General features: G+C 41.5%; 1 protein-coding gene across 1 annotated transcript in view; it reads left to right on the top strand.

The window, feature by feature from the left end:
• SLC49A4 (solute carrier family 49 member 4) overlaps positions 1 to 12636 on the top strand; it is a 64795-nt gene that overhangs the window by 675 nt on the left and 51484 nt on the right. Inside the window, exon 2 of the mRNA XM_027636402.1 lies at positions 1 to 238. This exon is cut by the window's left edge and continues 13 nt beyond it. Coding sequence (XP_027492203.1) covers positions 1 to 238 — 238 coding nt within the window. The remainder of the gene's footprint in view (positions 239 to 12636) is intronic.

A 12636-nucleotide genomic window follows, 5' to 3' on the forward strand; every position in this document is an offset into this window, starting at 1 on the left:
CCGGCGGGGCGGCTGCCGCCGCTGTCGGGCCGCGTGTACGGGCGGCGGTGGCTGGTGCTGCTGCTGTTCTCGCTGCTGGGCTTCGCGCAGGGCCTGGTGTGGAACACCTGGGGCCCCATCCAGAACTCGGCCCGCCTGGCCTTCGGCTTCAGCGGCTGGGACATCGCCCTACTCGTCTTCTGGGGGCCCATCGGCTTCGCGCCCTGCTTCTTCTTCATGTGGCTCATGGACAAGAAGGGTGAGCGGGACCGGGGGCGGCGGGGCCGGGGGGTCGGGACTCCCCGCCCCGCTCCTACGGCTTCCCCCGGGCCAGGCGGGGACGCCGTGTCCGTATCCCCCCGACACTTCGGTCCTGGGGCCGGGGGAGGGGGCGCCACCAGAGCGGGGACACTCGGGGCCGGTGGCCTCGGCCTTAAAAAGGGATAATTAATATTCAAAAGGCATCATGAGTGCTGCTTCCAGCACGCTGTCCAAACGAAGGCACATCAAAGTCCATTCACAAGGAAGATACTTAAGCTGTTCCTAAAGCTAAGCGGAATTAGGGCATCTGTCGTCGCAGCTGAGGTGTGGGTCTGGGGATGTGTGCCAGCCTGGCATTGCCGTGCGTGCGGCTGCTTGACCTGGAGATGGTCGTGATTTATGGTGACCAGCTTTGAAACAAACACACGTAGATGTTCGGGTCAAGTAATGTCACTGCTCAGGGCAGCCATTGCATCTTAAAGAAGTACTTCGTTTTTAAAAGCAGGCTGGACACGAAGTCTGTGGTTTGCTTTTCACTGTGCTAGGAAGACGCAAAGACAGGGAACGCAAACCAGAAGTTGCACTTCGGAGTTTGGGAAGGCAAGCACAGGGGACAGTTCCCTAATTTGTGTTCAGGTAGCAAACTTCTGAAAATGGTGTTTGTCTCTGGAGAACTTCTCCAGGGCCTGCGTGGTTTGTCTGTGGTTGCTCCTGGGACTGCTCCAGAGAGGTCAAGTACCTCTGTTTGCCGATTTGAGCTTTTGGGCCTAAATCCACAGAAGCGGTTTATTTTAATTCCCGTTTAAACAGACCTTTAAACAGGAGATAGGAGCCAACAGACCCTTGTGGCTCCTGATGTTAAGTGCTTATTCCATTTATTTAAGAGTTAATAGCTTGATTGTGGGAAGGGAAGGGAAGAGGGGAAAGTGAAAGCTGGGGAGGAAAGTTGTGTTTGAGAAGGACTGTGTCTCAAAATTGTAATTGCAGTTCCTAAATCTGAAGAGGCATTGTGGGAATAAAATTTACTGAGCTGAAAATACATTTTCCAAATGAGTCCATGGTGGCTGTACAGCCAGTCTTCTTTCAAGCCATTTAGACTTAAGGCAGCAATATCTGTCTAGATTCATGTATAATAGTGTTGTTAATTATCTTTGGTTGGTACAGTGAAGACTGACTCTGCTCATGGTATGAAGGAAATAAAGCTAAATGTGAACCTGTGCTTATAGAATTGAGTCTGTATTTTTATTTCTACATTTTCTATGAAGTTGGTCCTGAGCAATGCAAAATAATACTGAAAGAGTTTTGAAGTAACTCACTGAAGAAGGAACATTAGTGTTTTGTTGTTTTGTAATGTGATTACTTATGTAGTTGCTGGATTTCTTGGTTTTACATGTAGCTTCTTTTAATGAGGATACATATACAGGTGTTTTTCTCATTTCCTTACCTGATTGCTTGGGTGTTTTTCCTACCTTTTCTTTAATCTCCATGTTCGTTGAAGGTACACATATGACCTACCCCTATGGTCTTGCCTTATTGCTTTCCTTGTCAAGAGAATTTCGCTTGGTAACCTGAATAAAGCATCTCAGCTCATTGGCTGTGTGCATGAGGAGTACATACGGGCTCTAGAGCAAGTTCTTTTCACAGCAGCAGATTTTGTGAGGGCCCTGATTGTTTTCTTCTGTTTCTTTCATGTTGTTTTCTGAGTGTGGGTGATTCCCACAGAGAATGTGGTGCTGTTCACTTTGGAAGTGATGGTGGAGTCCTGCCACTTTGTTGCTGGGGAGCAAAGAGGAGAGCTACTGAGCCCAGCTCTCCCATGGGGCACACGTCTACTGGAGGCACATTGTGTTGAGTTACCTGCTCTTTGGAGTACCCAGAAGGAGCTTGACTCTGCTACTTTGAAGCTGTAAAGTTGGTTGAGTCAGACCTTGCAAGAGCAATATTTCACATGTTGTTACACCAGATTTACTCTCTGTACCATGAATATAGGGAAGCTACACCATTTACTCAGTGGCTTCAGTCATCTGTCATTGGAGTTGGCTAGTAAGGGAGCTGTCAGGAAAAAATGTATTTGTGAAGTGTCAACATGTAAAACCTGGCATGTATCAGAAATATGACACTGTAGATGAGACATGTCAGAATCTGAGAGGAGATTTAGCTGTTAGATAGTCCTATACTTCACAGTCGGAGGTAAATCTAACTGGTAAGTAGCTGCCTGCTGTCACTTAAGTCTGATTTTTGTGTTATGGTGCTTCACAACAAGTCCAAAAGTATTTGTCTTTTTGGGTTTTAGTTGTTTGTTGCAGCACATGGTTCAAAACATAAATCTGTATCCATTTTTTGCAGGCGCACAAAAAAATTTGTGCACCTGCTTCCTATTTCAGTAGTGCTTGTAAGGGTTTGGTCACCTTTTTTTTAACCGTTTAACTAATTAGAAATTGCAAGATTAAATATTCAGGAATAGGGATGTTAATAGTTGTACTTACAAGAAGCGTTTCTTGGGCTCTGTGATTCAGTTCCATCACAGCTTCTCAGAGAAGTGTGGGGTCCTCTGAGAAGAGAGGACAGCAGTGTTTACTTTTCTAACCTCAAAAAGTTTCTTGGCCTTTTTGACCTTTTCCCTCCTGGCCTTCTGAGAGTATCTCCTGGATTCTTTGTGGAGATCTGTTTGCAGCTGACACAGGCAATGCAGTTGGAGAATAGGAGAAATACATGGGCTGGGAAGGGTGTATAGATGGTGTCACTTCTGGCTCCCTGCAGAAGATGCTACTGGCAACTGTGCACATTGCCCAAGGACTCTGATGACCCAGAATAGGTCTTGGTGCCAGAAGTAGCATGACAAACTGTCTTGGTTGACTTAAGCCGATGTTCCTGTGGATCTATAGAGATATTGTGTTTTTTATGAAATTTAGGGTAAATTTTCATCAGGAAGGTAGTGATGGTCTTCAGATGGCTGTAATTGCAAAAAAAAATAATCTTACTTGAAGGTCTGAACAGACTCAGAAGGAATAGACATTTTTTGGTGGGTGTTAACAGTATTTTAAAGGGTCTTTGAGACACTGAAGGAAGTCAGGATTTAGCTCATGTCTCTGTAAGGTGTGTAAATTGAAGCTACTTTGTATTTTCACGGAGCTCTTGTCATTCCCAAAAATACACTCGTTTTGAGATGCATAGTGAGGCTCACATATCACAGCTGGAAGTTCTTTGGGGAATGAGTTCTGTCCCTGCCTCCCAGCTTCCTCAGTCATCCTCAGCGAGCTTTCCATGCTCCTTGGCTGGGTGCAGTATTAGGGACAGCAGTGGCATCTGTCACGTTTCTTAGTCCTGTTCTGGGATGGGTGCATGTTGAAACTCAGGAATTGTGTTTGCATGTGTCATTTTTGAGTATGTGCCATTTTGGGTGGGTTTGAAAACCCTTTTCCATAGGTAGCATTACAGATGTTGTCTTAGTTGTTTTTTTCTTAGTGAAGAAAAGTTAAAAGATGGAGTGTGCCATAGAGCTACATGTCTTATTATGTGGTGCATTTTCTTCATCAATAGGATTAGAGAGTCCTGGTTTAAATTCTAATTACCTTTAGAGTTTCAATAAGACTGAAATTAAATGGGAAATTACTTCAGTGTGATATTGGATGGACCCTTGTTGTTTACATGATTAAAATTAGCTACAATTTGTCACATGATGCTTGAGTGTTTATGTACATTTTGTGCCTCAAGTGTTTCATTTCCTGAGAACTGTAAATACAAGCACACAGAACTGTTAGGATGTTTATATATCTAACTCGAAGCTTACATCCTTCCCTGGATCTGGTTCACCAAGGGGGTTTTATTAAGCTCCTAGTTACAAGGTGAGACCTAGAAGCAGTACATGTCAGTCTTTATTATGTTCTCATATAAGCAAGAAGCGACAATGAAGAATGAAACACTTTACAATAATTCCCATTAAAAAAATTGAATGGAATGGTAATATTTTTCAATAATTGTTGGAATGCAGTGAACACAGTTTTTTGGTCCTTTTTTATAAAATTATATATGCTTACATGGGTTGCATAGACAATCTTAGTAATTTTATTTTGCTGAAATTAAATTTATGTAACATTGTTATTCTAGTGATTACATTATAAAGTAGAGAGAAAACTTAAATAATCAAATTCTGTTTTTTAATCAAGATTGCCTTGTCTGTTTAAACTATGGAAGTTTTTACTTGTATGAAGTTATTCCTTTCCTGAATATCGAACTCTTGATTTCTTTGCTGTCTGTTAGATCATGCTTCTCAGTTTCCTTCTCTGAGAGATTTGACAGTTCTTATCTCTTTCACCTGGGAATTTTAATGCAGTCTGACCAAATAGTCATGAATATCAAGTATAGGTACTTAATTGGACCTTACTAGTATAAAAATGTCTTAATAACTGTTCTCTTTAAAATAAACTACACATGATGGATAAAGAGAATTCTGCATGGCAGCTTTCATGTTTGGAGTTCCCAGATTGTCACTTGGTGCTGCATGCATGAAAACACTGATTTTTCATTTAGGGAACCTTTGGATTCCTCTACCTCACATGTAGGGTCACTTGGATAGAAGGGAGATGACTCCAAATGAACTTGTTCTCCCCCTAGATTTTAACCTAGGAAGTGTTTCTGAAATGCCTTTGGGTTTATTTTGAGAGATGTGAAGGTGGGCATGGAGGGGAAGCAGGTTGTTGTTCCAGAAGTTGGTGGAAACATCAATGGCCAAATGAATCCAACAGATGGGGAAGATTTTCTGAAGTGTTTCTGTTGCTCTTGGCATCTCAGAGTCCTTCTCTGTCATTCAGACTTTTGGACAATATTGTAGTAAATATAAATTGGAGCATGTTAGTAGTAACTTAGAAAAATGGCTGCTAGGCTCCACTTGTGAAATAGGTGGACAGTGTGAAGTAATTTCCATGGTGGCTTTCACAAGAAAATGCAGAGTTTTTGATGGAAGTATCCATAGTTCTGTCATGTCGCAAGTGACCTTTAGCACATGGGGTTTTGCTTAACAGGGGAAGGACAAGAACCTTTAAAGTCTGAGAATTTACACCTGTGGTGAAGAAGCACATTTTCAGCTCTTATTCACTGTGATCTCAGAAACAGATTTTTTCTTATCTCAGATGCATGGCTGTAAGATGTGTGCTCAATATTTCAAAATTACCGATTTGATAATTTATGTGTCAAGTTCAGCTGTGAGCCTCAGCTAAAAATGTCTGGGATAAGACTCAGCATAAGGCTGTAAAACTTTAATATAATTGGGTGACATCAAGTCAAAAGGATTTACATAGTTCAACAATAGAAAAGGTTTATACAGACATTATGGCTTTGGGAGGTTAGTACAGCCTACAGGAAGGAAATACCCATGGGAAAACTTAGATATGAAAATATGGGTAGAATAGCAAGGAGCCAGTGAGAAAGGAAAGTGTACAGAGGGTAATCTTATAAACAACTGATTCTACTGAGTAACATTTATGTTAATGGCAAAGGTCTTAACTCCAACAAGAGCAGGAGAAGGCTCTCTTGGATTGAATGAAAGCTAAATGTGAACTTAGAGCATCACTTAAAAAGAAGAGTGGGGGGAGAATGCCTTGACTCATAAGAAGTGAAAGGTATGTGTGTTTGGTGAAAAGGCAAGTGGTTGATGCACTTAAACTGAACACAAAAGAAGTTTGAAGGAAAATACCTGTTTTACCCCAGTCTTTTCTCTCACATCCTGTAGACATCTTCTACTGCATGCTATAAATTATGTGGATTTCGTTATCTTGTAAGTGATACTGATCCACACCTATCAAATCCTGTGAAAGGGATTAATGTTCCTAAATAACAAATCTTGGAAGAAATGAGATGAAGTGTTGCTTTTCATGTGGAGAGATGAAAGGAGCAATTAGAGAGCTGAATATAGGTAAATCTCACTAGAGCATATATTTGATCAGCTTGATTTTACAAAACTTATTTTGATGAGTTGCTGGTGCACATGTTTGTAAAGACATAATTTTCCTCTATACCATCAGAAGAAAATAAAAAGGAAGACCAAACCAAACTTAGCTTTTATTGCTTAATTTTATATACTGTGGCTACATGAAGGACCACAGAGCATTTGTGCAAGTGCTTGCAGGAGTGAAGACTCATTAGAGAATTGACTGGCTCACCCTCGCTGGAGTCAGACATGCTGCAGAAGAGCTTAGCAACACAGAGAGGTTTAATTAGATCTGATGAGTTGTATTAACTTGGTACCACTGTGATTCATCATAGCAATGCTAGCTTGATTCTTAGCAGCACTTCTCATACCTCCTGCTGGGCCAGGTTGAGTCAAAAGCATTAGTCATGGCTGTGGACAGATGTCCTCCTCTGGAGCTAGTTCTTTCTGTTTGGTGGGATCACCCCCCATCTCTGCTTTGTGCCGTGTTCCCACATACATTCTCCTCATTCTGCCCCCCTTTAGGCAGCTGCTGTGCTCTTTGTACTCCTCACACGTCTTTGCAGTGGTGCTGGGACAGCTGTTTGAAACACCACATGCTGAAGCACATCAGGAAGCTGCATGTTGGATTTAAAAGAACTTTTCCATGATGGGAAGTAAAATCTTAATACGTTTGCGTAGCTCATTATGAGAATAATAATGACCATGCTATCTGAGGGTAACACTCTTGAGGCTCTGCAAACAGACACAGTGAGTGGGGAGGTAATGACCATAAACTAAAGCACAAGAAGTTCCACCTCAACATGAGGAAGAACCTTTTTACATAATGGGTGGCAGAGCATGCTGCCCAGGGAAGTTGTGGAATCATGTCTCCTCCCTGGAGACATTCAAAACCCACCTGGATACATTTCTGTGTAATGTGCTCTAGGTGACCCAGCCTTGGCAGGGGTGTTGGACAAGGTGATCTCCAGAGATCCTTTCCAACCCTAACAATTCTGTGATTCTGTGTGTAACTTGATGTATCTTGATGTTGACAAATTGATGAATAGGGAAATCATTTACCAGTGTGAAATACAATCCCTTACTTTTCTTATGCAGCTGCTGACACAAGCAGAGGTAAAGCACTTAAGCATCCCAGAACTGGGTCAGGACACAGCCCGATCTAAGAAGGTATTTTGTCAACAGTAGCTTTTAAAAGTTGACTACAGGAAGTTTAATGCTAGTGCAGCTGTGCACTGATATCTCCCCTGTTGTATGCTCATGTATTTTTACTATCCCTCATAACCTTCTCTTGACCCAAATTGGTTCTAATCTGAACTCTTTCACCTTCTCTACTTCCTGCCTCACCGATGTTGTGGCGTGTCCATCTTGTCCTCCCATTTCCCACTGCTGTCCACTCCTTGGTTGTTGAGGAGTAGGAGGGGTTGGATGTGAGAAGCTCAGGGCCCAAAGGAGTAAGAAAAACCCTTGGATAGATGGAAAGAGAGACAGAAGAGGAAGAGTATGGGACAAAGTAGTTGGTGAAGCATGGGAGGCATGGATGCAGAAGCAAGATCAGGAGCCAGAGGGCAGGGAGTGCTGGGGATGGGAAAGGTGGAAGAACGAGTTGAATAAGAGGCACAGGGAAAAGAACACTGAGTGAGCAAGAGGCGGAAGGAAATGTGACTTAAGTAGCCGGCAGCAAATAGTGGGGTGGCAGGTGCCTGCACAGCACCACAGGTCAGCAGCATGGTTTTTGTGAACTGCCTTGAGGGGCACTTTTAAATCCAGGAGAAGGGAATCTCTTGGAGCACAGTTGACCTTTTTGCCTTTACTCATCTCCAACAAAGGCCCCTGTGTTTTGCCTCTTCACAACCCAGCCTCTGAACTCTGCCTGGCACTGTCTCTTGTCAGCCAGAAGGTGAATCGGCCCTTCCTTCTCCCTCCCCTTCCCCGTGGTGTCCCGGCCACAGCCGCCTGCTCCCTGTGGGGCTCTCTGGGTGCTGCTGACGCAGAGGAGGGCGGCTGTTCCTGCTGTTCCTTCTTCTGTGGGTTCGGCGGTGACGGATGTCTGGCCTCGTGATGGAGGCACAAGTGGGATGCTGGGGTGGATGTGGCCCTTCTGGCTGGTATCTCTCCCCTTCTGGAAAGCCTTGTAGAATGGGACAATAAACACTAAAATACTGTTTTGTTGTCCGCTGCCTTGCTGCATTTTGAAAGCATTTAAATTTTACCAGTCTCCTTTCTTTTGGAAGTTTTTAACAGTGTGGCAGCTGTGCTACATAAAGGTAGTTGATATAACATAAATGACAACAATAATTTCACTTTTATCCCTCAGGCTTTCTTGTAGACTTTTATGATGACAGTAGTAAAGTACTTAGGAAAGTCGTATTGGATTTGTTTTGCTAGCTGTATGTTTGTACTGTATTTATAATTCCCAGCTATTATTTTAGAATTCCATTAAAGAGAAGGAAGAGTAGATCAGGTGTTGGGTTGCAAAAGCTGAATCTGTTTCCTTTAAAGAAAACAGTCTTTCCTTCAAAGAATTAACATGGTATTTATTTTTCCTATCAGAAGAAAGTAAGTATGAACAAAGACCATTTTCACTTGGTAATGCTGAACTAACACAGCTTTTCTGATTTCTGAATTCCAGTAACAGCCTTACAGAACTGCAGAATCATAACAGGTTTTATTCATTATTTTTGGCCAATATTTTAGGCGTTAATTTCATATTATGTTTCAGGAGTGAAAAAAAGCTGAAGAAAATGCAAAAATGAGCTTCATTAGTTCTTAACAGAGTTTGGATATTTTCTGCATTGCTGATTTCTACCTGTATATTTTTATTTTTCTGGTAAGAAGTGCCTTGCTTGCGGGAAAGGAGCTGTGTAAAACAGGGGTATTTGTATTTGCTTCCCTTTTCAGAGCTGAAGAAGTAGAGAGTGCATAACACGGGCCCTACAATAATCTTCCCTTTTGGGAAAATCTGTCATCTGACATTGCCAAATAAAAATATTTGGTTTATATAAAATATTTGTTTAAAAACACCCAAACCCATGGTCAGTGCTGAGGAGAGCAGAACTACATTTAAGAAACATGATGTTTTGGTAATTGTTACCATATTTCGCTAATTTTCTTGGAGAATGTTTGGATTCTCCCAGTGGCAGCCTGGTATAGCCTCAGCTGAGCAGGCTGAAGACCTGGTACAAGTTTCTTTAAGAATTTTTTTAGTTATAATCCCAGGGCAGGTGAAATTGTGGCTTGCCCTGCCTTTCTCTCAGTGGTGATGTTCAGAGCTGTTCCATCACTTCCTGCTGTAATTTGTTTTTTTTAATGCTTCTCTTGTGCATGTGCTATTGTGACACTGTAGCTATAATTGTGCTGCAGGACCTTGTGATTAATGCTCCAACTTCCTCAAAAGCTCCAAATTTAAGCTTTCTCATGCAGATTTTTAGAAGAGAGGATTTTTAGATTTTTCCTCTTTTTAGAGCTGGAGATCTGTATGACTCAGCTGGGAGTGATGTGTTTTGAAAGTGAGAGGTCTTCTGCTTTTTCCAAAGTCCGTCAGTGTTTTTCTGGAATACAGGACACCAAGTATAACTGCACCTAGGAACTCTTTCTGTTTTATTTGGTTATTTTTGATGAGTGCCACCCCTTTTGAATACTTGAGAGAGGTGGAATTGTTACATTTTTTAATTAATCATGTGAACCTAAAGAATTGATCAGGAATCTTAAAAAATACAATGGGTTTAGGATCCATTACAGCATTACAATGCTGCAAATGGTGTATTTTAGAATGAACTATGTACCCTAAATAGTGCCTGATGTATTTTAATGTTAAAATAACATTGAAACTGTTCACACAGCGAAAAATTGAAAGCTCACTCCAGTAACCTTTCTGACAAGTCACAAGACCTGCATGGATATTACATCAGTGAGGCTCTTACAGCTCTTTTTTCCTCAACTCTCAGCAGGGATAATAAAAAGGAGAAACTTTCTGTGCTTAGTGTCCTGCTTAGTGGATGTGCTAGGCAGTATTTAGTGTAGCTGCCAATCCTTGCTGCACGGTTGCTTCTTGATACTCTGTTGTGACAAATCAAACTGCCTCTGTATTTCTTGCACCATTGGGTGGTGTGGGCAAGTACCACCAAGATAATGACAGAACATCTTCCCTCTTAAATGTATACAAGAGAAATTGTTTTTCTTCCCTGTCACCACAGGTAAGGCTCTGTAGTTAGCTGTGTGGTAATTGAGCCTGCTGTGCAATTGGAGTCCTTGAAAGGAGCGGGAAGAGGAAAGAACTTCCCTCCCTTGTTCAGTGCTGTAAGGGCTCTTGTTCATCCTCAAATACAATAATAAGAGCTTGAGTGAAGCTTCTTGTCTTGTACTTTCTGTTGACTTGTTAGTGAACATCCATAGTTTAGCTTCAAAGTTAATGAGGAGATTTAGCTCCCAGCTACATTATTGGCTGTTTTTGTCACTTGCTCTGCATCTCTCAGTATTTATGCACTGGCACATGTATGCACACACAGGCTCCATTATGCAGATTTCATTTTATCAACTGGCAAAGGTGGATTCAATGATTCACCTGAATCTTCGTGTTTTATTAGATCCTGGAGTTGAGAGTAGAAAGCAGGTAACTGAGGTGAGGGAAGAAAGACTAACTCTTAGAAGTGTTTGTTGATTTCACAGATTTAGTAAGCACTCAAATAGCTCTTTTCTCTTGTATCCAGGCACTGCACTGATCTCAAGTGAAGCGAAGCTGTTTTACTAGACTTTCTAATTCTAATGGTCAGACTGGTTTCTGTTTCCACGTTTTTATAGCCTGAATAAACAAGGCAGAGGGGGGGAAAAAGAGGTGAAGCAGAGGAGAAGTGGCCTGCCCAATTCCATAAGGCATGTCAAGGGATGCAGGTCCTGCTGCCCCAGGCCAGTGCTCTTCTCTAAGATGCGCTGAAAGCATTAAGAGAGGTTCATTGCACTTGGATTAGTTGCAGATGAAACGAATGCTTTCTGCAGTAAAATATGTAATAACAATAATTGGCTAGAATAATTGTCTACTTTGAAGCCAAGAAACATAGTATTAAAGAATAGCAGATATTCTAATAAAGGGTCTAAAACTGATTCTAAAATCATCATTTTAATCTTCAGGCAAATACCATTCAACTCAGCATTTTGTTTATCTGTTCAGGCAAAATGTCAGTCTCTGGATTGCTAAATAGAATTTACATCACTTGCAATGCAGATTTTTTAATCTACATCTTTTGCCATTTGTTTTTCCATTGTTGATGTTAAACTGTAAGCATGCTTCAAAATCCTTTGCTGACATATGGAAGGAAGCTTCAGTACTTGTAAACTACGTTTTCAAATATCCAAAAGCTCAGATTAGACCTGTGCAGTTCTTAAAAGTAGGACTACTTTATTTACAGTACCAGACTTTTAAATTGCTGTACAAACTCAGAAATACTTCCTTTGTATTTACAGGTGTAGTCTGTCAGCAGCTGTGACATATTTTTAGAGATTGACTGTGTGCTTGCCTAATATGCTGGGATAATGTTAAAACAGGATAAATCAACTATTCCCATTGGCTTGGCCTCGTTGATGCAGGTGAGATGAAAGCACCCTGCAGGCTCTTAACATGGTTGTGATTGCTTGCGATTCTTTCTAGCAGGTGTAGTCAAATTCTTATATTTAGAGTACAGAAAAATAAGGACTTTAATATACTTTCATGAATGGTGAAGGGAGTTGAAGAAGAAAAATACCATAAAGCAGGTATTTACAATACAATCCAGAAGTGCAATTAGAGTATGAAATGCCTAAGTGTCTTGGTTTCCTTACAGTCAGGGTGCACAGAAAGAAAGATGCTCAGGATTTGTGGAGTGGTTACGTGATTGTTGTAATTCTCAATTGCATTGGATTTAGCTTTGCTTCTCACAGTTGTATTCTATCAGCCACTATATCTGATTTAGTGGTTACATATGTTCGGTCAAGATGAGTGTCCTCTCTGAAACCCTTGACTGGCTAAATCTCATGCTTTAAGTCTCTTAGTTGTATTGTGATTTTTTATAAGATTCTTAACTAACCTCAAAATTTGTGAGGGATGCTCTTCTTACAAGGACCCACATGATGACTTTTATGCAGGGAATGCATAAAAGCATCTTCTTTATCTGAGAGGTACACTGAAAAAAGCTGGGGATGAGCGTTTGCCCTCATACTTACAGTTTTGCATGCAGCCTTGCTGTGTCTGTCCAATAAGTGCTAGCAGCAGAAATAACTATCTTTGGGTCAGATCTGGTCCCTGGCACCAGTCTGTCTTCCTGATTTGACAGGGACTTCCCTGTGGGTTCCCCTGCATCAGTGGTGACAACACTTCTGAAATACTGGCTCTACTGAATTTCTGACCCTGATAAGAAAGAATTTATCAAACCACAGGAACTATTTTACTTGAAGTTCCTGTGTTTATGCATACAGAGTTTGTTTCCTCAAATTTAAAC

The sequence above is a fragment of the Corapipo altera genome, unplaced genomic scaffold, assembly GCF_003945725.1.
Source record: "Corapipo altera isolate COAL_440 unplaced genomic scaffold, ASM394572v1 45, whole genome shotgun sequence".
NCBI classification, from domain to species: domain Eukaryota; kingdom Metazoa; phylum Chordata; class Aves; order Passeriformes; family Pipridae; genus Corapipo; species Corapipo altera.